The 26,506-nt window shown below is 40.8% G+C and overlaps 2 protein-coding genes across 4 annotated transcripts in view; both read left to right on the top strand.

Annotated features, from left to right (window-relative positions):
- Positions 1-3,610, top strand: part of zzef1 (zinc finger, ZZ-type with EF hand domain 1) — a 45,390-nt gene extending 41,780 nt beyond the window's left edge. Inside the window, exons 54-55 of one of the 2 annotated variants that reach the window (XM_078787803.1) lie at positions 685-794; positions 878-3,610. In XM_078787803.1, the coding sequence (XP_078643929.1) occupies positions 685-765 (81 nt within the window). In that variant the 3' untranslated portion in view covers positions 766-794; positions 878-3,610. Of the gene's footprint in view, positions 1-684 lie in introns of both variants that reach the window. The other variant, XM_058087168.2, reaches the window with a different exon arrangement.
- Positions 3,611-15,782: 12,172 nt separating this feature from the next.
- Positions 15,783-26,506, top strand: part of atp2a3 (ATPase sarcoplasmic/endoplasmic reticulum Ca2+ transporting 3) — a 35,366-nt gene continuing 24,642 nt past the window's right edge. For both annotated transcript variants that reach the window (XM_058086868.2, XM_058086869.2), the window contains exon 1: positions 15,783-16,204. In XM_058086868.2, the coding sequence (XP_057942851.2) occupies positions 16,087-16,204 (118 nt within the window). In that variant the 5' untranslated portion in view covers positions 15,783-16,086. The remainder of the gene's footprint in view (positions 16,205-26,506) is intronic.

The following is a 26,506-nucleotide window of genomic DNA, read 5'->3' as shown; positions in this document are numbered from 1 at the left end:
ATTTTAATTTTTTTGTCACATACCAAAGTACTCGGTGATATGAGCATCCAATGCCATAATGGGTACCATAGTAAGTGTCAATATAGTGATATATATAGCACATCATGACTGGTTCAAGACTCTTCATCCTTGGATTTAGCAAACATCAACTGCTTGTATTGTTTCTTGAATTGGCTCATCGTTGTGCATTGTTTGATTTCCTTACTCAATCCATCCCATAGTTTGATTCCACATACTGAAATGCTATGGCTAGCATAACGTAGTCCTAGCATAGAAGTGTTTCAGATGTACTTCTTCCCTGAGATCATATTTCTCCTCTCTTGTAGAGAAGTATTGGATGACATTTTTAGCTAATTGGTTATTTTTAGCCTTATGCATTATTATTTTAGCTGTTTCAAGATGAACTATATCAGCAAGTTGAAGTATTTGTGATTTTAGAAATAAGGAGTTAGTATGTTCTCTGTATAGGCGGCATTATGAATTATCCTTACTGGCCTTTTTTGCAGTACATTTAGCGAGTGAATATTGCTTTTATAGTTATTAGCCCATATTTCCACACAATAAGTAAGATAAGGCATTCAGAAGACTTTGTAGCCAGCCATAGATGCACAGTGGGAAAAAAAAAACTCTACTCCCATTCAGTGTGGAAGTGGTAAATTAATTTGTATTTATTTTATCATGCAGGCTCTGAAGAACATCGCTGCCATCAGCCTGGCTATCAATTACCCCAATAAATCTACCAAGCTGCTCAACGTGTCCACATGAGGGATTCGGACTCAGAGCGACCATGAAGGGTGAGGGAGAAAACGCTCCACCCTTTAGCAGCCAGTGCTTTTTTTTTTTTTTTTTTTTTTTTTTTTTTAAATTCCTGTGACAGGAAACCAACTGGCGGCTCTCAGCAGCACTACGGACTCGAACTGCTGAAGTCGACTCAAAAGAGCACCTTTTACACTTCCTCACAACCCCCTTTGCCTTAGGTGAAGCCCATACGTCTCATGTGCATTCACATGTGGATAATGTGCTCCTTTTTTTTTTTTAATTATGTCTTTTTTTACTGGATGATGATAATGATGCTGTGATGAAGGACTCGGATTTTTGCCAAATTCCCAGCGTTTACCCCTTTTGCCTGTTTTTATTCAATCCGCAACAAGAGCCTCCCGGTGGGGGGGGGGGGTTATGCAGTCGAGCGCCATGAAAAACGGGTCACACAAACGCCTTAGTCGTCTCAGCGGATATGCAGAGCATCCTAAAATACTGTCCGGGACAGTGAAGTCTTATTTGCCGTCACAGGGGGGAAAAAAAGCTGAACTATTTCCTTTTCTCCTATGCTATGTTCTTTCTTTCCAGGCGACCACGCAAAAGAACGACAGTAGTATTTTTCGTAGGGAAGGGGGGGGGCTCATGTTCCAGGATATAATAATCAGTATGTGTAAAACATGTATGTGTGCCAGATAAACTTGATGCCATAGCTATTGTCTCGACATATGGGGGGTGGTTAGTGTTGGGAAAACCGAGCGCATACAGTTGCAGTGTGACTCTCATGGCTTTTATTACCGCGTCACTCAACAGTTATGATGTCATCTCATACGAATGCATGAATCTTAAATGTCTTTATTTTTAGCCGCAGACTTAAAAATGTAACGTATTATTTTATTTGTACCTCAAGTCCCAAAAAATCAGGCAGAGAAATTACATCACATGATATAGTAGATCACCCCGCCGGCGGTCCAGGAAAAAGGGGGGGGGGGGCGCTGGCTGACCAGTCAAGTCAATTCACTCAACATTTTCCAGCAGGATGACGACTTGTCAAGACGCGATGACGCGATGCACGTTTTGTGAGTACGATACCGTATACTGACTGTAACGCCTTCTTAATGTGTGAAATTAATTACAGTGACAGGCGGGGCATAGGGTTTGATGCCCGATTAATCAGTTAGCCAATTAATCAACAACTATTTAACTATCTCCAATTTCAGCCTCTCAAATTAATTTCTTTACTCATTCGTGAAAGCAGACCTATTATGTTTTTGACTCTTTTCTGATTAATTTGCCAACTGTTGGTGTTTAGTTTATCTTGATTTGTGTTGTTAATTAATTCAGATTAATCGGCTAAGAAGATACTCATGGGGATTCTCAACCAGTGGGTCGTGGGTTTTTGCCTAGGGGGGGGTAAACAATAATAACGACACCTCATGTTATGTCTCGCCGAGTGGGGACTTAACGTGGCAGTCCGTCCGACACCCAGCTGCAGATCTCCGCTGGAAAAAAAAGAGACAGCGTCTCACTGCTGCGGCTCACGTTGTGTCGCTAACAGCCCCTTTAATGTTACGTACTTGAGAAGTAAAATGTCCGCATCGTGCCTCACGGTGTTTTGGAATCTCCATTCCAACATCTCAGTGTGGAATTTGCTTCTTCTCGACTTCCCACATTCCAAAATAAAAAAATAATAATAATCGATAGATCACCCATGACCTTGCAGAAGGACAGATATCTTTTCAAAATAAGGGACAGTCTTTCCTTCACATTGAACCGAACCGCTGTAAAAAGTTGAAGAATTGACGTAAGCGGATGATTACCTCATCTTATGAAGATCTTGCATGTGATGCTTCCTTTCGAGGTCTTCAGTCTCCTCACTAACGCCAGATTTTATTTGCCAAATACACAATTGTTTGTTGTTTCGGAGCACGTTGACGATGATGGTGGTCGCTTTCACGCTGTTTATTAGTAATTAATCATGTGACACGCAGAGAAATCATGTTAGTTTATACCAAAGAAAATGACCACTGTAAACATCTCACTGTTCCTCACATATCTCATGAGTTAAAGAGCCTGAGCAGGAGAAACTTTCATAGATAATTCTGTCTCTTTTATTTAATTTTTATTTTTTTTTTTATGACGGTCCTACAAGGAAAAGTCGGAGAACTTATATCCTTTTGTTTACACCAACGTCAGCTTGAGGAAAAATATATGGAATCCCATTTCTGCCACTGAAAGAAAAAAAAATACCCCAATGGTGCTGTCAATCATAATTGTGAGATTAAAGTCAGAATTATGAGATATAATGTTGAAAATATAAAGTCTATAAAGTAAAATTATGAGATTTTATTTATGAGATTAAAAACCTCAAAAGTTATTTAATAAAAATTTAAATTATGAGATAAAAAGTCATTAAAAAAGTTAAAAAAGTAAAAAAGTTAAAAGATAAAAAGTCAGAAATTAGAACAATCCCAATTAAGGGATAAAAAGTCAAAATGATGAGATACAAACCGCGCATGTGCCGAGTGCCAATTATTAATATAATAAAAGATAATTATCTCATCATTCTGATTTTTCATGTCATAATTATGACTTTTCTATTCCCTAATTTTGACTTTTTATCTCGTAATTTCAACTTTTTATCACTCATAATTATGACTTTCCTATTCCCTAATTTTGACTTTTTATCTCGTAATTTCAACTTTTTATCACTCATAATTATGACTTTCCTAGTCCCTAATTTTGACTTTATATCTTGTAATTTCAACTTTTTTTCACTCATAATTATGACTTTCCTAGTCCCTAATTTTGACTTTATATCTTGTAATTTCAACTTTTTATCACTCATAATTATGACTTTCCTAGTCCCTAATTTTGACTTTTTATCTCGTAATTTCAACTTTTTATCACTCATAATTATGACTTTCCTATTCCCTAATTTTGACTTTTTATCTCGTAATTTCAACTTTTTATCACTCATAATTATGACTTTCCTAGTCCCTAATTTTGACTTTATATCTTGTAATTTCAACTTTTTATCACTCATAATTATGACTTTCCTAGTCCCTAATTTTGACTTTTTATCTTGTAATTTCAACTTTTTTTCACTCATAATTATGACTTTTTATCTCGTTTTTGACTTCATATCTCATAATTATGACTTAGCATCGGGGTTAGCGGGCTTCCATAAAAATGACACAGGAAGAAGTGAAACCTCTAAAACGCCTCAGCAATCTACAACGTGCCTAAGATTATAACAATGAAGCAATCATAATTTAAGTCCAGTTTATTCATTGAATTTACAAGAAGAAATTTTATTCTTTTCATATGTTTTTTTTTTTTTTTCCTTTTTGTGTAATTTTGTTTTTTGGGATGCTGGAGTCATTTGAATGTACATATCCTGTGTGACTAATCCATGCATCGGAGAAGGACAGCAACATTAGTGGGCACTAGCAGATGGACACTTGGAGTCTGCTTTTGTATGCATGCCACCTCCAAGGCAACCAGAGGACGACTTGGGTTCATCCATTTCTAATAAAATAGAAATGACGTCAATACAGCTTCACTTCCGCTGTCTTTTTTTTTTTTTTTTTACATATCTTCATTTTGTAACAAAACCAATAATGTTGTGAATTATCTTTTACAGACATTTGAGGTATTGTAGGGCTGGATTTCATGCAGAATGAATGACGTCCTGTAGCGTTCACTGTGGGAACGGAACTGGAGGAGTGTGGTGGAAAATGAGCTCCGCTGAGCCCCGATTGTCCCATGGAGTGGATTACTGTAATACTACCAAGAAGCAGAAATGCATCAAGCACACAGGTAACCATAGCCCCCCCCCCCCCCCCCCCCCAAAAAAAAAACGACCTGCGATTAGCTGAAGCTAAAGTGTTCCATTTCAATGTGAGTCAAATTTAAGAAAATAAAAGCACTAAACGAGGGCGGCACGGTGGTCTAGTGGTTAGCGCGCAGACCTCACAGCTAGGAGACCAGGGTTCAATTCCACCCTCGGCCATCTCTGTGTGGAGTTTGCATGTTCTCCCCGTGCATGCGTGGGTTTTCTCCGGGTACTCCGGTTTCCTCCCACATTCCAAAAACATGCTAGGTTAATTAGCCACTCCAAATTGTCCATAGCCAATTGTCCCCTGTGATTGGCTGGTCACCCTGGACTGGTGGGCACATATAGACAAACAACCATTCACACTCACATTCATACCTATGGACAATTTGGAGTCGCTAATTAACCTAGCATGTTTTTTTTTTTGGAATGTGGGAGGAAACCGGAGTACCCGGAGAAAACCCACACAGAGATGGCAGAGGGTGGGATTGAACTCTGGTCTCCTAGCTGTGACGTCTGCGCGCTAACCACTCGCCCGCCGTGCCGCCGATTAGTACTACCGTGCAGCCTTCCTTTTCAAAAGCCACTTAACCCGTTTACAGAACATCTAAAACTGGTTTATGTGTCGACCTTTCTCCTCCAAATGAATCAAACCGTGACCTTGAACCCGAGGCACATATCGCGCCGTGACGGTAATTATGCCTCACCGCCACTCACACACACACACACACACTCACACACACACACACACACGCCTTACCCCGCCATGCATTTCTACCTGCAAAAAAGACACCTGAAGCAACTAAAAATATCACAAACATTAAACCCGCCCTCGTCATCTCCACTCAGCCACTGACTCTCCCTGTAATCTGGGGACTCGGACAGCGGCGAGGGGAAGGTAATGATGACCGCCGGGGCGATAATGACATCAAATGGAGGAAATACTCAATAAAGCGGCAGATGACTCGGTGACCCCGCGGTGCCTCGTTGGAGCTCCCACTCCGGGATGAGTCAGCGCTCCCTTCTGATCGTCGGGCCTGGTGGCGTCAGTAAAAAAAAAAAAAAGAGCGTGCTGCGTTTGAGGCCGTTGTATCAGACAGACTCATTGATTAATTTGCAGGGCGTGTGCTTTCTCTTCATGTCTCTCCATTAGTTCTTTTTGGCTGCAAAATAACCCACAGTGGGGCTAAATTAGGCCAGCATCAATTTCCTGCATATGAAGACGGGATAGTTCGGAATAGTGTCGGAATAGTTTAGAGCTTCTGCTTTCGTTTCTTTTCCTTGTTCAAGTTCTTGGTTCTCATCTATTCTTTGTGCACCTTTGATCCCTTTTGAGCGTTCCGATGTAAAGGCTGCCACATCTTCACCTCGTAATAATGAGACCCACTTCCTGTCACCCACCTGGGACAAGGGGGGGCCAGTTTGGGTCACCTCTCATGGCGCTCGGGGATAATTGGGTGGTTGGAATGATCCGGGGAGAATACGAGACAATGAAGCTCCGTGTTCATATTTAGCAACTCCGCGGAATGACGTCGTGTCGTTGCAACAGGAAAAGGGACGCGGGTTTCTGGCGTTGATCTCGTGGCGTGGCTCATCCGGAAGATCTATCTGGGTTAGGTGACCACCTGTGGCACCGGAATTCGCCGCCGTGCTAAGCCTGTTAAGTCATTTGGTTGATTAGGACCAGGGTTGCGGTTCAGATGCGTTGTCCCTGGCACAGGACTTTGGATCATGGAAACACAAGTCAAATCAGATGGAATAAAGTCGGGGGGTCGCGGAGTACTGATGCCGGAGGTGTGGACTCGACTTGAATCATTTTCATGACTTGGAATTCCACAATATCATCAAAGATTTGGACTTCGACTAATGATTCAGGACTGATGACTTAGTTATGCTAGTATGCACCAGGGGCGTCACTAGGGTCTGAGGACGGGGGGGGGGCTTAGCCCCCTGGAGATGGACAGGATACTAGGCTAGTATTAGCCTGCTTATTGGCTTGCTTATTAGCCTGCTTTTGCCCTATTATATGAAATTTGTCAGATTTCTTTTGTAAAAAAAAAAAAAATTAATCAATTAAAAATAAAAAATAAAATCAATAAAAAATATAAAATTATTTAGGGGGGCTTAAGAACGTTTTAGGCCATTTTTTTAAAATAGGCTTACTTATTAGCCTGCTTTTGCCCTATTATATGAAATTTGTCAGAGATTTCTTTTGTAAAAAACAAAAAATTTTAATCATTAAAAAATAAAAATAAAATCAATAAAAAATATCAAATTATTTAGGGGGGGCTTAAGAACATTTTAGGCCATTTTTTAAAATAGGCTTGCTTATTAGCCTGCTTTTGCCCTATTATATGAAATTTGTCAGAGATTTCTTTTGTAAAAAAAAAAAAGTAATCAATTAAAAATAAAAAATAAAATCAATAAAAAATATAAAACTATTTAGGGGGGCTTAAGAACGTTTTAGGCCATTTTTTAAAAATAGGCTTACTTATTAGCCTGCTTTTGCCCTATTATATGAAATTTGTCAGAGATTTCTTTTGTAAAAAACAAAAAATTTTAATCATTAAAAAATAAAAATAAAATCAATAAAAAATATCAAATTATTTAGGGGGGGCTTAAGAACATTTTAGGCCATTTTTTAAAATAGGCTTGCTTATTAGCCTGCTTTTGCCCTATTATATGAAATTTGTCAGAGATTTCTTTTGTAAAAAAAAATGTAATCAATAAAAGATAAAAATAAAATCAATACAAAATATCAAATTATTTAGGGGGGCTTAAGAACATTTTAGGCCATTTTTTAAAATGGGCTTGCTTATTAGCCTGCTTTTGCCCTATTATATGAAATTTTTTTTGTAAAAAAAATAAAAACAACAGTGATCAATTACATAATAAGAATTATTATATTATTCATTAGCCTATTATTATTACTAACATCATTATTTTTCTTCTGATTATTACTACGACTAGTAGTAGTAGTAATAGGCTAGTATTAGCCTGCCTTTTTTTGTTTAAAATAAAATCAATAAAAAAATTTTTAAATCAATAAAAAAAATATTACATTTTTAAGGGAGCTTAAGAACATTTTAGGCCATTTTTTAAAATAGAAATAAAATAAAAATAAAATAAAAAAGGTTCTTCAGCCAATGTACGTATGTGTTCCAGGTTTAACAGAGTTTGCCACTTGCACCGAGCAGCAACCTATTTTTTCTCGCGCTGATCGGAAGGTCACGCTTGTGTGCATGCGAATGTAAGCGAAAACCTTCATCCAAAGTCCATTAATGTGCCTCCTTTGCAAAAAAAAAAAAAAAAAAAAAAGAAAAGAAAAGAAAAAACCCACAAGCGCTTAACTTGTTCCACTTTCCAGAGCCTCAGAATGGGGTCACACGGCACTGTCCTACTTGTTTGGTTAACTTGTCACCCTGCTACACAAGAAGCCCGGCTGTGAAAGGTGATACTTTAATTCCCTCGTTTTGATGGAGGCGCGCTTAGTAACCCTCTCGGCCGATGACATGGACACAAAGAGGTTCCGGCCTCAATGACTAAGATGTGATGAATAGTTCAAGTCCTTCTCTCTTATTATGTTTGAACTGTGACAGGCGGACGCTTTATACAATACAGGAACTTCTTCTCTTGTGTGGAACTCCGAAAGACGTTGAGGGAATGTTCTTCCAAACCTACTTTTTACTGATGAAATGTCTCATCAGTAATAATTAACAAATGACATTTTATTTTTTCAAAACACATTTCTCTCACACGAGCGCGGCCATGCTGGTGTTATCCTCACCTTGCCATCTTGTTTGCATCCTTGCCTGCCCTCATTTGTCAGTCAAATGCTTCACATACTTGCTCTCAATCACAAATCACTCCACGCTCGTCATTGCTCTCTGGTTCGACCGTATCTTACTTATTGTGTGGAAATATGGGGTAGTCACTCGCTAAATGTACTGTAAAAAAAAAAGGTCAGTAAGGATAATTCATAATGCCGCCTACAGAGAACATACTAACTCTTTATTTCTAAAATCATAAATACTTGCTGATATAGTTCATCTTCAAAAAGCTAAAATAATAATGCATAAGACTGAAAATAACCAATTACCTAAAAATGTCATCCAATACTAGATATCAGGGAAGAACTACTACAAGAACTACATTTCAAATACTTATATGCTATGATAAGGTTATGGTCATATCACCATGTACTTCGGAATGTTTAATTAAATTAAATTAAATTAAATTAAATTAAATTAAATTAAATTAAATTAAATTAAATTAAATTAAAATACATTTAATTTAATTTTAAAAAAACCTAAATTATATTAGGAAAGCAGGAAGTGAACAAATGTAACAGTTACTGGTTGTAAAAGTACCAGATGGAGGGGTAGGATTTAATAAGCTTTGCTTCTTCCTACTCCTTTTTGGACATGTGGAACTGTGAACTGATTATGGGATGCATTCAATTGTAATCTGATGCATGTTCAAATGAAATTCTACCATTACCATTACATACGTCATCCTGCCACACAATCCTAAACAATAAACAATAATAAACAATCCTCCTTCCTAAATAAGGACAAGACACTTCGGAATCTAATGTAAAAATAAACATATGAAATATAATACCCAGGTACGATGCAGATACGACCACGGAGCATCCCTGTATCATACTTGAATAGATATTATGTAATACTTGACACATTGTGTAGGTGCGATAACACAATTCCACAGTGACGCTAAATTTGCATGGTAAGCAAAATGATGTGAAAACAAAGGACGCAGCACCAAGATGGATGACAACTTTATTTATCGCCGAGAGAAATTCTGCTAATAAAAGTGTCCTAATTAACGGGTACTCCGGTTTTCTCCCCCATTCCAAAAAAACATGCTAGGCTAATTAGCGACTCCAAATTGTCCATATAGGTATAAATGTGAGTGTGAATGGTTGTTTGTCTATATGTGCCCTGTGATTGGCCGGCCACCAGTCCAGGGTGTACCCCGCCTCTCTCGCCCGAAGAGTGACACACTTGGCTCATAAACGTGTTTGATAAAATTAGGTCACATTAAAGATGGATTTATATGAAGGCAATATTTACAGGAAATGCAGCTGGAATAGGTGCAGATTCTGGAAGATCTAAAAAAAAGTGTCCTAAGAGAAAAGTGTCCTAATTAATGTAATCACTTCAAAATAGGAGTTTAGAAAAATAAGACAATAAAAGAAAAATGTTGTGTTGAAAGGTTGTATCAGTGGAGCACGGCAGTGATAGTAATCTGCCGCTGAAACCGCTGAGAAAACGCATCCGAGAGCGTTTCTTTTTCGGCGGCTTCGCAACAAGCAGCATATCACGCATCATCAACGTACTGAGCATGTGCGGTGACCAGCTAATATCTCATTTGCAAATTATTTACGTCTATTTTGGGTCATAACGACCACTTTTTCCAGCCATTTGATGTATTTCGGATCCTCTTTTGGGTCATGTCGCGCTCCGCCGTACCGTATAGTCAGCTGGGCTTTGCATCTAGGCCGCGCAGGCGAGCTCGCCGCTGTTGAGAACGGCGGCCCTTGGCTGGGAAGAGAGCGGTGTAATCAGGGCAGCGTTTTATTTAAAGTCTGTAACGTGGGCAGCAGCTTCTCTCCAGGGCTTTGCCGCATCAGCGCACGGTTGGTTCCTCGCCCGATGTGATCGGGCCTCCGAAACTTTTAACACCTCAGCTTTACTCCTCCGACTCTGCAGCTGGTTGGACAGCCGAGCCGTGCGTGTTTTCCTCGATAATGCGTTGCACCGAAGAGACGCCGCACGGCCTCTTTTGTGTGAAAATGTTAACATGTGAGTGGGCGTGTGTGTGTTTGCCCACGGGTGGGTGAAAATTTGACAGCTTGCTAAATCATGTGGGAGGAGTTTTCTCAGCGTGTACTGTCATACCTCGACAGATTTTGCAGCTTCACTCCATCACGGTTGTTCAGAAATATGTCTCGTGGCGGAGTCCGGACTACTAGTAGAAACATTTCACATATAAACGTAGCATACATGAACCAAAATACAAATATAAGGCATTCAGAAGACACATTCAAAGATGAAATGTAGTACTCTACACTGGTCACTAGGTGTCATTGATGAGACAATAGCACCACAGGAAGTACCGTATGGAACAGAACGACCTTATTTCAAGTCTACAATAATAATAATAATAATAATAATAATGTTAAAGGGCTGCACAGTGGTGAAGTGGTTAGCGCTAGTAGCTACGAGACCCGAGTTCAATCCCACCCTCGGCGATCTCTGTGTGTTTTTTTTTATATTTGACCCAATTAGCATGTTAGCATCGTACTCGGTTCCAATCTGGGAGCGGCGTCGTAACTTTAACAACATGTTTTAATGAGATGCTTTATCTCGACGTGTATTTTCCGTTTGATTCCAAATCATTTCCTGCATTTATTTGTAACCCAGCGTCATATAAGCCTTTAGCTTCATTGCTAATCCAAAGCGTAACAGGGTAGGGTAAGACAGTATGGGCGGGGGCAAAATCATGTTTAATTGTGTCCGGTGTGCACACAGCTTTAAGCTGTAATTTTCAACATTAAACTTTGGTATCAAGGTGGGGGCCTCAAACGAGTGTCTTGCGGGCCACAGTTGTCCCGCGGGCCGAGAGTTTGAGACCCCTGCTTTACAGTAAAACACAGAGGGACACACTTACAGGAAATGGCTTGGCTCATAAATAATCGTGCTTGATAAAATTAGGTCACATTAAAGATGGATTTATATGAAGGCAATATTTACAGGAAATGCAGCTGGAATAGGTGCAGATTCTGGAAGATCTAAAAAAATGTTGTGCGCGGGATATTGTGTGTAGCTGCTCTATAGCTGCTTTATAGCTGCTCTATATCTTTCTAATGTAAGATTCAATGTAACCATTGAATGCTATAGAATCTACACTAATTATTTTGAATTATGAATTATTATTATTTTGTGAATCCGATCTTAACCCGTGCATGTAGAAGCGTATCGAACGGAAAGTTCGATCCCAAGTGGCGTCGGAATGAAATGTTTAGCATCCTACTTCCTGTTGGAGAGCATCTGTTGTCATGAAGCTGCCATCCGCCCTCCTTCCAATAAAGTGGAACAGCCCCCGCACCCCCCCCCCCCCGCCCCCCAGCATCGCCACAATGTCTATTTCCCGGGTCAATGATTAGCAGTCGCTACCTCCCGACCAGACGTGACAACATCCTTTGTTGCAGTCGGCCTGTGGTGACGGGAAGGTGTGATTATTGCTTATTTACATAAAGTGGCTCTAACGTGCCGCCCCATCAACGGGGGCGCTTACCAGGCCGCACAAATGATCACAAGCGACAGGGAATCATTGCGAGAAATGACTTTTGATGGGCGATTCATTGCAAAAGGCCGCTTTGCCATGAATATATTTAATATCAATATTCTGGTCTGCTTTGCATTCATTGTCTGTCTGGAACCTTTCAGGAAGTTGGATTCCAAGGAACACGGTTATGGAGGAACTTCAACCTCAGACTTTGGGTTTAGGGATCTTCCGATCAGGATTTTACACTGCAGATCCCGATAATCCATGAGTGAAATCCACCGATCGAGAGGTTAGCTAGGAGACCCGAGTTCAATCCCACCCTCGGCCAGCTCTGTGTGGAGTTTGCATGTTTTCTCCGGGTACTCCGATTTCCTCCCACATTCCAAAAACATGCTCGGCTAATTAGCGACGTACGGAACAGAACGATTGGACCATAAGGGTCTTATTTCAAATCAATAATAATAATAATGTTAAAAGGCTACACGGCGGGGAAGTGGTTGGCGCGAGTAGCTACGACACCCAAGTTCAATCCCACCCTTGGCGATTTTCTCTGGGTACTCCGGTTTCCTCCCACATTCCAAAAACAGGCTAGGTTAATTAGCGACTCCAAATTGTCCATAGGTATGAATGTGAGTGTGAATGGTTGTTTGTCTATATGTGCCCTGTGATTGGCTGGCCACCAGTCCAGGGTGTACCCCACCTCTCTCGCCGGAAAACAGCTGGGATAGGCTCCAGCACCCCCGCGGTAGAAAATGAATGAATGAATGAACATTAGTAGAGCCCTCTAGACATGAACTAACACCCCTATAGTCAACTTTACACTCATATTCCCCAATATAATATAATATTCCAACTTGAGGCTGCACAACGGGTGAGTGGTTAGCGCGCAGACCTCACAGCTAGGAGACCCGAGTTCAATTCCACCCTCGGCCATCTCTGTGTGGAGTTTGCATGTTCTCCCCGTGCATGCGTGGGTTTTCTCCGGGTACTCCGGTTTCCTCCCACATTCCAAAAACATGCTAGGTTAATTAGCCACTCCAAATTGTCCATAGGTATGAATGTGAGTGTGAATGGTTGTTTGTCTATATGTGCCCTGTGATTGGCTGGCCACCAGTCCAGGAGACAGCTGGGATAGGCTCCAGCACCCCCGCGAATGAATGAATGAATGAATGAATGAATAAAATCGATTGATACCAATACTGATCAAATGACGATGGCGACTATAAAATGAAGCTAATGGACTGTTTGGGAATAAACAAATAGAATTTGATGGAAAGAATACTCGGTATGTACAGTATATGTACAGTATATATTACAGTATATATACAGTATATACATCATAGTTGCTGAATGTGCTTGGTCCCTTGCTAAACATCTGGGGGTTGCTTTGAGTTATTGCATGCTAAAAATATTCTCATGACAGACCCCCCCTTACCCCCCCCCCACCCCCCCAAAGCTGTAGTTTTCCCAGGTCTGCTCCATCCTCTATGGTGCAACCGCATAACTGAATAAGTGGTAGAGAAAATAGGTTGATGAAAAATCATGGCCGATGCCAAGGTCAGAATTTGATGGCAGCCATAAGCATCATATGGAAGGTGGGATGGGGGGGGCGGGGGGGCGGTGTATTTTTCATTCTTTGGAGGCTATATCTCATTTCCTTTATGTTAATGAACGCTGCAGGCTAAGGTGTTGGAAAACACGATTGGAGGTCTGTGTGGAAAATGTGTGATTGGTGCAGTCCCCAAGTGTGCACCACGGAAGGAGGGGGCGGGGGCGGGGGGGGGGGGGGCAGAGAGAAAGAGCACAGGACAGAAGAGGGTTAACTATTGTTGGAGAAAGAGGGTACGAGTACGACAGTTGTGTCGTTTGAATCGAGATGTGCCATACGACTCAGAGAGTATTATAGCGTATAGCTTAACGTGTTGTGAGTTTATTGCGTATAAAGTAGTTTCTGTGTGATTGAACCTACTTTAATTGAGGAAAGTCTCCTCCTTCCTCAACCTGGATGGCGAGGCTGCACAGGTTGTTTGTCAAAACAGGATGAACTTGAGAAGAAGGTTCCTGCCAAGTCTCCTTGACAGAACAGTCTGGCACGAAACAAGAACATAGCAGGTGTGTGTGTGTGTGTGTGTGTGTGATATGTGCTTTGTCATTGTCACCATTAAACACCCCCCCCCCCCTTACATTGTGCTTGTTATTGTGTCGGAACACCCCCCCCCCCCCCAAAAAAAAGCATGGTAGCTTCCTTCAGGGTGTTTGGCAAAGGCCTACACCTGAAATCTGAACCAACACACAGCGGAATGATTCAAATAAGACCAGGTAGGGTGACCACACGTCCTATTTTACCAGGACGTGTCCACATGTCATAAATGATGTAATAATTGCAATGTTGAAATAAGTGGAGGTGAATCACAGGAATAATTATTGCTTCCGTTTATGGAATTTATGTCAGAACCAGTGGCGTCATTAGGCCTAAAATGTTATTAGGCCCCTCTAAATAATTTAAGATTTTTTTTTAATTTATTATTTTTTTTTAATTTAAAAAAAATCTCTGACAAATTTTATATAATAGGGCAAAAGCAGGCTAATAAGCAAGCCTACTACTACTAGTAGTAGTAGTAATAATCAAAAGAATAATAATGATAATAGTCATAATAATAGGCTAATGAATAATATAATAAATATTATTATATATTTGATCACTGTTTAATTTTTTTATTTTTATTGTTTTTTTTTACAAAAAAAATATCTGACAAATTTTATATAATAGGGGCAAAAGCAGGCAAATAAGCAAGCCAATAAGCAGGCTAATACTAACCTACTACTACTATTAGTAGTAGTAATAATAATCAGAAAAATTATAATGATGATAGTAATAATATTAGGCTAATTAATAATATAATAATGATTATTATATAATTGATCACTGTTGATTTTTTTTTACAAAAAAAATCTCTGACAAATTTTATATAATAGGGCAAAAGCAGGCTAATAATAATAATCATAATAATAATAATGATTATAGTAATAATAATAGGCTAATTAATAATATAATTATTATTATTATTATATAATTGATCACTGTTGATTTTTTTATTTTTATTGATTTTTTTTACAAAAAAGATCTGACAATTTTTATATAATAGGGCAAAAGCAGGCTAATAATAATAATCATAATAATAATAATGATGATAGTAATAATAATAGGCTAATTAATAATATAATTATTATTATTATATAATTGATCACTGTTGATTTTTTTATTTTTATTGATTTTTTTACAAAAAAATATCTGACAAATTTTATATAATAGGGCAAAAGCAGGCTAATAAGCAAGCCAATAAGCAGGCTAATACGAGCCTACTACTAGTAGTAGTAATAATAATCATAATAATAATAATGATGATAGTTATAATAAATAGGCTAATTGATGATATAATAATGATTATTATATCATTGATCACTGTTGATCACTGGGCCTAAAACAATTGTTCTTGTTCCTTATTTGTTTTTGGGATTTTTTGAATTTTTTGAACGTCTACTACATTCATTCATATCCTGTGCATCTCCAGGGGGCTAAGCCCCCCCCTGTCCTCAGACCCTAGTGACGCCCCTGGTCAGAACATTCCACGCAGTATATCCACCCTCCGGGTCCACCATCACGTACTTTTGCATGCACACCCAGCCTGTTGGAGGGGGAGCCTTGGGTTCCATATTTAGCCAAGCATGACGTCACTCACCAGTCCCGAATCATGCTACTACGAACGACGTGGAAGAGGTGCTGCCGGCCAGGTAGGAGCAGCCAATGGGAGCTCAGCAACACAAAAAGAGGCGGTGCACGCCGGCTAACACGCGCGCACACACGCGCACCCCAACACACACACACACACACACACAGTGAAAACACCTTCACATGCAGATGAAGTCGACAGCAGGCGATTAATTGAAGCGGAGTTGTGTGTGTGTGTGCGTGTGTATATGTGTGTGCGTGTGTGCCTCCTTCACGGCCGGAGGATTTCTTCTTCTTCTTCTTCTTCTTCTTCTTCTTCAGGCTGGGACAGGTGATCTCTAGCACGGAGACATTTCCAGCCCGCCTCAGCGTCCATCTGCGGAAATTGTGTCAGATGTTCAACTCCACGCGTTCTCACCTCGCCGTCTGAAGACAAACATACTCCGCCGAGATGGAAAATGCGCACACGAAATCGGCGAGTGAAGTTTTAGACTTCTTCGGCGTGAACGAGAACACCGGGCTGACTCAAGAACAAGTCAAAGTGCATTTGGACAAATACGGACCGAACGGTGAGTACAACCGGACGGCTTTTCCTTGCCTGCCTTTTTAATCTCTCCCGGTAGCCGCCACCGTTTCTAGCAACACGACTCCCCAACTACAGCCGTTAGCTTCCAGACTACCGCACAGTTGTTGCTATTGTGTCCGGAGGATGACGTTCATTGATGGGCATCGATGTTGACAACACACGGTGCATTACAAGGGACCGTCAACATTTAGCTAACCTACACTTTGACCTCTTAAACCACCCACAAGATTAGCCCAAAAGGTATTTTTTTTCTCTTGGGGTGCTTGATTCATGAATGTTATGTTCAACAAACACACACCTAAACACTGTAAACATTGTAAACATTGTAAACATTGGCACCAGGAAGTACACCGTTCAACTCCATGAATGGGTGATGAAAGCTAACATCCTGATCAACCTGTTTCACTCTAAACATTAGTTTCCCAAAAAAAAAGCCTCATACTTTGCTACTTAAGTCACAAAATGGGGGCTTTCACATCATCACTGAAGCTAAAGGTCGATGAAAAGATTGTTTTTTTTGCACAATTTGCACAATAAATTGGTGGTTGATGTCTTCCCCAAAGGTGACAGGAAAAGCCCCAAACTGTCAGGTCATGTTAGCCAATCAGAATCCTGAAGAAAGCTCTAGAAAAAGGCACAGTACAGGTTGGAGATTGGGGTATACACTGGAGTATTGGTTGAAGTATACACCAGTATGTCGTGTTGATGAATTAAAGCCGTAAGTACTTACTTATTGTTTTCCCATACATTTATTTATTTGTATTGCACTCATAAACACATTATTATGGGACTGTATGTGACTGGAGCTTCATGTTCCAAATCCATACAGTAGAGAGCATCTTAACTCTGCTCCTGAACACACCTCACACGCCCCTGGTGGACAGGGAATAAGAAGAAGACGTAGCAGGAGGGATCAGTGTTGCCAACTTATCTAATTTGTCACTAAGTCATTTATTCAATCAGAATCCTGAAGAAAGCTCTAGAAAAAGGCACAGTACAGGTTGGAGATTGGGGTATACACTGGAGTATTGGTTGAAGTATACACCAGTATGTCGTGTTGATGAATTAAAGCCATATTATTTTCCCATACATTTATTTCTTTGTATTGCACTCATAAACACATTATTATGGGACTGTATGTGACTGGAGCTTCATGTTCCAAATCCATACAGTAGAGGGCATCGTAACTCTGCTCCTGAACACACCTCACACGCCCCTGGTCGGCAGGGAATAAGAAGAAGACGTAGCAGGAGGGATCAGTGTTGCCAACTTAGCTGCTAAGTCATTTATTCAACAAATCTTGAGGCTTTTGCTGGTCTTATAGGACACATTGGGGGGGGGGGGGGGGGGTGACCAAAACAGATGTTTTGCTTTTCGTGGTCTTGAATTAGTTCCTGAAGTGCCCACTCTTAGCTGAATCCATAAATAATGTTGCTCCAAATAATGTACAGTATTTACAGTATGCGATGCTGCGGATGTGATGTTTTGGATTTGTTGCACCGTGAGCAAGTATGTGGTTCTGTTTTGCTTTTCGTGGTCTTGAATTAGTTCCTGAAGTGCCCACTCTAACTGAATCCATAAATAATGTCGAACCAAATAATGTACAGTATTTACAGTATGTGATGCTGCGGATGTGATGTTTTGGATTTGTTGCACCGTGAGCAAGTATGTGGTTCTGTTTTGAACACTACCTATATATATTATAGACTCCCCCTCCCCCTCCTTTTTAAACCACCCCTGCCCGATACGGACCAAACCAAACACAACAAATCAGTGTTTTCAAGTTGTGAGTATCTTCTTGTAGATAATAAATTTGTCTTCCTTCATGGATGGTTTGGTCTAGTTTCCATGCTGTATGGGTGAGGATTTGGATAAGCACCAGGAAGTAGTCTGAGACGGCCGAACAAAACCAAAAGTCAGACATGACCCAACGATTATTTCTACCATGTAAGTGAGCATCTCTTGGCTGGCGTTCTGTGCAACGATGCGTACCATCATGGCAGACATGACCCTACTGGATGATGGCGGTAATGTCGGGAGCAAACAGCCCCCCCCCCCCTCCCCCCACCCCCGCCTTTCCCTCTTGGCCTGTCATTTGCATGTGTGGCCAAGCTGCGGAGTGCTGTATAGCACCATAATGTGCAAGTCAAACAGTTGGCCTCTTGTTTGCAGCACAGCCGCTCTACACAGGGGCTCGCCATGACTTCATGGAAAAAGCAACGTCTCGCCACAGATAACATCTCTCTTCGCTTTTAGTTGTGAACTTCCTGCCTGTGTGTGTGTGTGTGTGACTGCATAGATAATAGTTGTTGCAAGGGAATACCCGTTTCCCTCTTTTGGGGCCAAGAGCTGACTTTATTACCGTGTCCACTCTAGTTTGTCGTCTAATATTAAGCCTTGCATACTTTGTTGACTTCTTTCCTGCGTGTTATTGCAAGGGTAATGCACAGCTGAGGCTACAACTTCTTCCTCTCTTCTCGGAAAATGTAGGCTTCCGAGCGGATTGCAAGGTGTTTAGCGTTTTGCAGTCATAACTTGCATGCATGTACTGTAGTTGAGGCAGGGTTACCCAAACCTCATTACTAGCATTTTTGTCTTGTTGTGGACATGACAGAATACATCAAACATTATCTTCTCGAGTCAAACATCTGCACGATGAAAGGATTATTAAAATTTTTAAATTTTTAAATTTTTAATTTTTTTTTAATTTTATTATTTTTTATTTTTTATTTTTTATTTTTTATTTTTTATTTTTTATTTTTTATTTTTTATTTTTTATTTTTTATTTTTTATTTTTTATTTTTTATTTTTTATTTTTTATTTTTTATTTTTTTATTTTTAATTATTTTTTTTAATTATTTTTTTATTTTTAACCAGAAGCGAGGTATCAAATGTGAACAAAAATTCAGCGGCATGTGATGTTTCTTGTTTGTTTGTCCATCTGTTTGTTTTGCATGGGCCGCGCCACTTTGATTGCTGCGGGGGTGGACACTTCCATTGTCGCCGTAGTGACTCAAAGTGTGAAAAATACAACAAGAGAAATCCAACACACAAACACACTACTTGATGCAGCTTCAAGTCATCAACAATAAACTATGACAATATTCGATATCTATTTATTTATTAAATCTATTTACTTTTATTCTTATTAGAGCCGCAACAATTCAATCAAAGACCCAAATAATTAACAACTATTTTGGTCGTTGATTAATATATTTTTAAAAATTTTAATATGTAAATATCCTTTGATTTCAGGTTCTGAAATGTGAATATTTATCATTTCCTTAGTCATCATCCATGAAAGCAGACCTATTATCTTGGTGTTTGAGCCAAAACAAGATCTCCACATTTATCAGCTTGGACTTTGGAAAATATTGATGTACATTTTTGCCTTCTTTCTGATATGTTGCCTGTGACCCACAAGGAAAATACTCATCATTGTATTTTTATATTTATATTTTTACAATGTATCCTTAGTTTTAGTTTTTTGCTGTGTAGGCTGCATTTAGAGGTGAAAGAAACATGAAAAGCAGCTCTCAATGGAGGAGGGGGGGCAGCTTTTCATGCATTTTCTAACATGGAGTAAAATGAGCTTTAGTGTGAACGTCTGTACTGTGGTATTATTTACCCCCCCCCCCTTCCCGTTCCCTGTCTGAGCTGACCCTCCATTCACACCTTCTGATTATGCCCCCCCCACCAACAAATCCTTTTATTTGGAGTCCATACGCTCCTCACACACTTCATTCACGGCAGGAATGAAGTAAATTTACTGCAGGGAAGCACACCCCGCCTCCCAGTAAGTCACTGTATCACACACACACACACACACACACACACACACAAAAACACACACACACACTGCAGGAATTTTGTGCTTAGAAACTTCCAAAAAAGGGGGTGACTGTTTCCAAGAGTGGACGTACTATACTGCATATTCTAAAAATAGAATTAGACAACAACAGCAAAAAAATGGTAAAAATTGAAAGGAGAAAAAGGTACTACTAATAAAAAAAAAAAAAGAAAAAAAAAATTCTGACTGGTCGCCAACCAATCACAGGGCACAGACAAACATCTAATTTCTGTAATTTCTGAAAATGAAATATATTGTATTGTTCACGAGGTGATGATGTCACCATGTCGTGACCAAAGTCGAGTCCTTGTTCTTGTTCTAGTTCCTGTGCTGCGGCAAAAACACTCAAAGGGCTGAAATGCCTCACTCGTTGGAGCTCGGAGACATGTTCCACGGTCTCCTCTCCTCCTCCACGCCAACACACTCTCGAGTGCGCTCCTCGCTCCAACGTTTGTTTGCCCTCCGCTTTAATTGCCTGAAGGTTATCTAATTGGGACGGGTGGGGGGGGGGGGGGGTCTATGGTCTATGTAGGCTGTTGAGTCACTTCCGGGGCGCTGAGTGTCATCTCTCCCGCTTGAGCATCTGTCAATCACCGTTATGGCAAGCTTTTTGACTTGTGGGCCACGATGGTTTAGAGATGTGGATGTTGTTTATGGAAAGTATGTACCACTAAATATATGTAAAGTACTCATTGTACAGTGGTACATGGTGCTGAGGTATTCTTTTTATAACGTTACAATCCAATTTTTTATGCCTGCCTAAGCAGGCCAGTCAGTTGAATCTCCTGTCAGTTTTGCTCTAAATTGGCTAGAAGGGATCAAGTTAGCGTTTTATCTTCTACTCTGACATGACAGTCGGAAACAAGGAAGTTTCTGTCAGTCTTGCTTTGACATTTGATAGTGATTGCTCGGCGCCTACGACCGTTATGTGTGCTAGAATTTAAAGCTGCATTGCCTTGAATAAAATCGCTATTAGATGACTATAGGGCTGCTGTCTAGAGGTCTCTAATAATGTTAAAAACTGTATTTAGAAGGTTGTAAAGCTGCTCTTACTGCAAAAATATTTTCCTTATAGGATTTTTGGACGAGTGGTTAGCGTGTAGGGCTCACAGCTAGGAGACCCGAGTTCAATTCCACCCTCGGCCATCTCTGTGTGGAGTTTGCATGTTCTCCCCGTGCATGCTGGCTTTTCTCCAGGGTCTCCGGTTTCGTCCCCCATTCCAAAAACACAGAGGAAGTTCAACCTCAGACTTTGGCTTTAGGGATCTTCCGATCAGGATTTTACACTGCCGATCCCGATAACCCATGAGTGAAATCCACCGGCCGAGTGGTTAGCTAGGAGACCCGAGTTCAATCCCACCCTCGGCCATCTCTGTGTGGAGTTTGCATGTTTTCTCCGGGTACTCCGGTTTCCTCCCACATTCCAAAAAAAAAACATGCTAGGTTAATTAGCGACTCCAAATTGTCCATAGGTATGAATGTGAGTGTGAATGGTTGTTTGTCTATATGTGCCCTGTGATTGGCTGGCCACCAGTCCAGGGTGTACCCCGCCTCTCATCCCAAAGACAGCTGGGATAGGCTCCAGCACCGCCGCGACCCTCGTGAGGATAAGTGGTAGAAATAGAATGAATAAGGACGACTTGGTAGAAATTCACGTACCACGGTTGGGTCTGGGACCAGTTGTATAACTCCTATTTGTATCTGACAAATTTCAGAGCAAAACTGTAAGAAATAAAGTAAGATATTACAGTTATTCCTATATTTCTATAATCAGCCTCTTTTAAGAGTGGTTTGGTTCCCGTTTGTTTAGTGACATGCTGTATTTTCTGACTGTGAGTGAGTGACAGGCAGCTTGTTTGGTTGTGCTGCGGAGAAATGATAAGTCACCGGGTGACGCATCTTCCCCTTCTCTCAATGTGGACACGATGCCGCGAGATATTTACAGACATGATGTAACGCTTTGGGGGCTCATTTTAATCAAGCAAACACAGAATTTACCCAACTCTTGCAGCGTCGTGTTCCTACTGCTGGCTAGGAAAGCATGGAAGACCTGCTTTTCAGTGTCGCGTTCAGTCTTACACTGCAGATTAATTAATCGATATTATTGGTTATTCTCTAATATTTCAGAAGGGGGGGCTGACAAAATGTCTTAGAGGGGGCATGACTGAAAATAAATGCAAAGCACTGCTTTAACCTCACAAAATTGACACAAAATAAAGTCAAAATTACATAAAAATGACTGAATTAATCGAAACAAACACCTTCAGATTAATTAACCAAGAAAATAATCATTAGTTGCAGCCTTATGAACATGGAAAATATATGGAGAACATGGAGGAACTGTTGAGCACGCTCTTCAGTACTGATTTTTTTTTCGGTAAATGCGGGACCTCGTCCCACATGTTGACATCTTCTTCGATGCAAACAAGAGAGGATTTGATTGGCCAATGTTTGGACACCGGTGGAACATTGTTCAGGTTTCTGCTATCCTTCCATCACTGGGCTCGGAAACAAACTCCCTGCTGTCTCCAGGAAGTGTTTCCACTTTTTCTTGGCACTGACCCCCTTTGTGTAAACACGCTTTTTTTTTTTTTTTAATTCATTGTTTGAGAGGAGCCGGGGAGGTGTGATGGGTACACGTCTGCAAGGGGAAGTCCGTATTCAGGAATGTGCCAGGGCCAGCCTCGCATGGACCGACTGAGGGAATCCTTGGCAGAGGGAAGCCAGGGGAACCCGTTGAGCACCGCGGCCCCTCCCTCTCGTCCTCTCAGTCAGTCTTTTGTCTTCAGAGCTTGACTCTCCGCCGGTCTGCCAACCATCAAAACAAGCAAGGGAGCGCGGTAACTGTGCTTATGTCAAAGCGGTGAAGCATGGAAAAAAAACGGTAGAAGCCACTTCTCCTTTTTAGCTGCTGCTGACGGAGTGCGACCAGAATTCCCCTCCGACTGCACCCGTGTCCAACCTGAACTCTAAAAACCCTTGAGACGGCAAGTTTGAAGCTATCCGCTGTGACTCAACAACACTTACGCCCAGGCAGAGCATGAAATTGATTTATCCTTCAATCGTCCTGCTGGTCTGGGCTGCAGCGTCTTTCACCGCCAGCGTAAATAGTCTTGTGGACGGGGTGTCCATGAAGCTGGGGTTCGACAATGACTGCTTCAATCGCTTTAGAGCAACCGGTCCGGGACGTACCCCTCCTGGGATAGGCTCCAGCATAACCCCGTGACTTTAGTGAGGCTAAGCAACATAGATGACTGGATTTTAGAGTAGGTTTCACATGAGCACAGATAAATGGATAAGTAATCATCCTTCCGCTTTATTTGTTCGTCCACGATGGCTACGGTTTATGTCTGCATATTCACGTCATTCCAACGCATTCAACCAACTATAAGTCGCTCCGGAGCACAAGTCGCACCAGCCAAAAAATGTGCAATGACGAAGAAACAAACATATCGTATTTTTGCGGATGATAAGTCGCACTTTTCGCTGTTCCTTATACTCCAGAGCGACTTATAAATGAAAAAAGTGTTTATGTTCCATAAACACTGGACACCTTTTCTCTTCATGTTTATTTTTTGTTACCCGCAAAAAATGCGACTTATACTCCAGTGAGACTTACAGTGAAGAAAATAAGTATTTGAACACCCTGCTATTTTGCTATTTCTCCCACTTAGAAATCATGGAGGGGTCTGAAATTTTCATCGTAGGTGCATGTCCACTGTGAGAGAGATAAACTAAAAAGAAAAATCCAGAAATCACAATGCATGATTTTTTAACAATTTATTTGTGTGATACAGCTGCAAATAAGTATTTGAACACCTGAGAAAATGAATGTTAATATTTGGTACAGTAGCCTTTGTTTGCTATTACAGAGGTCAAACGTTTCCTGTAGTTTTTCACCAGGTTTGCACACACTGCAGGAGGGATCTTGGCCCACTCCTCCACACAGATCTTCTCTAGATCAGTCAGGTTTCTGGGCTGTCGCTGAGAAACACGGAGTTTGAGCTCCCTCCAAAGATTTTCGATTGGGTTCAGGTCTGGAGACTGGCTGGGCCATGCTAGAACCTTGATATGCTTCTTACGGAGCCACTCCTTGGTTTTCCTGGCTGTGTGCTTCGGGTCGTTGTCGTGTTGGAAGACCCAGCCACGACCCATCTTCAATGCTCTGACAGAGGGAAGGAGGTTGTTCCCCAAAATCTCACAATACACGGCCCCAGTCATCCTCTCTTTAATGCAGTGCACTCGTCCTGTCCCATGTGCAGAAAAACACCCCCAAAGCATGATGCTACCACCCCCATGCTTCACAGTAGGGATGGTGTTCTTCGGATTGTACTCTTCATTCTTCTTCCTCCAAACACGCTTATTGGAATTATGACCAAAAAGTTCTATTTTGGTCTCATCTGACCATAAAACTTTCTCCCATGACTCCTCTGTATCATCCAAATGGTCATATGCAAACTTAAGACGGGCCTTGACATGTGCTGGTTTAAGCAGGGGAACCTTTCGTGCCATGCATGATTTCACATCATGACGTCTTAGTGTATTACCTACAGTAACCTTGGAAACGGTGGTCCCAGCTCTTTTCTGGTCATTGACCAAGTCCTGTCGTGTAGTTCTGGGCTGATTCCTCACCTTTCTTAGAATCATTGAGACCCCACGAGGTGATATCTTGCATGGGGCTCCACTCCGATTGAGATTGACCGTCATGTTTAGCTTCTTCCATTTTCTAATGATAGCTCCAACAGTGGACCTTTTTTCACCAAGCTGCTTGGTAATTGCTCCGTAGCCCTTTCCAGCCTTGTGGAGGTGTACAATTTTGTCTCTGGTGTCTTTGGACAGCTCTTTGGTCTTCGCCATGTTACAAGTTAAAGTCTTACTGATTGTATGGGGTGGACAGGTGTCTTTATGCAGCTAACGACCTCAAACAGGTGCATCTGATTCAGGATGATACATGGAGTGCAGGTGGACTTCTAATGGGCAGACTAACAGGTCTTTCAGGGTCAGAATTCTAGATGATACACAGGTGTTCAAATACTTATTTGCAGCTGTATCACACAAATAAATTGTTAAAAAATCATGCATTGTGATTTCTGGATTTTTCTTTTTAGTTTATCTCTCTCACAGTGGACATGCACCTACGATGAAAATTTCAGACCCCTCCATGATTTCTAAGTGGGAGAAATAGCAAAATAGCAGGGTGTTCAAATACTTATTTTCTTCACTGTATGTATGTTTTTTTTTTTTACCTAATTATGTATTTTTATCCTTGAGCGACTTATAGTCCAGAAAATACGGTGGCTATATACCGTATTTATATGCTGGACTATAAGTGGCACTTTTTTTCCTAGGTTGGCGGTTCCTGCGACTTATACTCCAGAGCGACTTATAAATGAAAAAAGTGTTTATGTCATATAAACACTGGACACCTTTTGTGTTCATGTTTATTTTTTGTTCCCCGCAAAAAATGCGACTTATACTCCAGTGCGACTTATGTATGTTTTTTTTTTTTTTACCTAATTATGTATTTTTGGCCTTGAGCGACTTATAGTCCAGAAAATACGGTATATATACACCTTATTTTCCGGACTATAAGTGGCACTTTTTTTCCTAGGTTGGCTGTTCCTGCAACTTATACTCCAGAGCGACTTATAAATGAAAAAAGTGTTTATGTTCCATAAACACAGGACACCTTTTGTGTTCATGTTTATTTTTTGTGTAGCTGAATAAGCATTGTGTTAGCATATCTTACACCTATTCAGCCTGTTCTCTATTCTTTTATTCATGTTAGAACTTGCCTTCCAAGAGGACGTAATGTCTGTTTTGGTCAAGTAGTTAAAATAAATTACCTGCAAAAAATGTGACTTATACTCCAGTGCGACTTATGTATGTTTTTTTCTGCCTAATTATGTATTTTTGGCCTTGTGCGACTTATACTCCGGAGCGACTTATAGGCCAGAAAATATGTTATATATACACTGTAAGTCGCACTGGAATATAAGTCACATATTACGGTAATATATTAACTCCATATATTAACTCCTATTCAGATATCTACAGCCTAAACAAGCCAACTAGCTTACTTGCATGTTGTAATCTGCAGAATACGATTGCCTTGGAGTGACACCAGACCACTTTCTCGTTACGTTATTTCTCTTTCCGCTTGTGTCATGTACAAACCGACTGCCGGGAGTTTGTTTTTGGAACGGACGCCGCAGCCTGTCGTCACAGTCGTCTCCCTTTCCAGCTCCTTTCCCCACATGGTCACGTTTCATCCGCGTGTAGCGAGGTCTGGTCAAAACACGGCGGAGAAACACGCTGCTTGGGGGTCACCGCCCACCGCATGTCGCTGCTTTTCCCACTGCTGATGTCACAGATCAGCTTTGGAATCAGACCTGACCATGCAGATCTGTGATGGAGCTGTGGTGATGGTTACCA

Source organism: Doryrhamphus excisus, linkage group LG21 (assembly GCF_037039965.1).
Source record: "Doryrhamphus excisus strain RoL-2023G ecotype Guam linkage group LG21, RoL_Dexc_Guam_v1.1, whole genome shotgun sequence".
Taxonomy (NCBI): Eukaryota; Metazoa; Chordata; class Actinopteri; order Syngnathiformes; family Syngnathidae; genus Doryrhamphus; species Doryrhamphus excisus.
The sequence above is the reverse complement of the archived record's forward strand: the minus strand, read 5'-3'. Positions and strand labels throughout refer to the sequence as shown.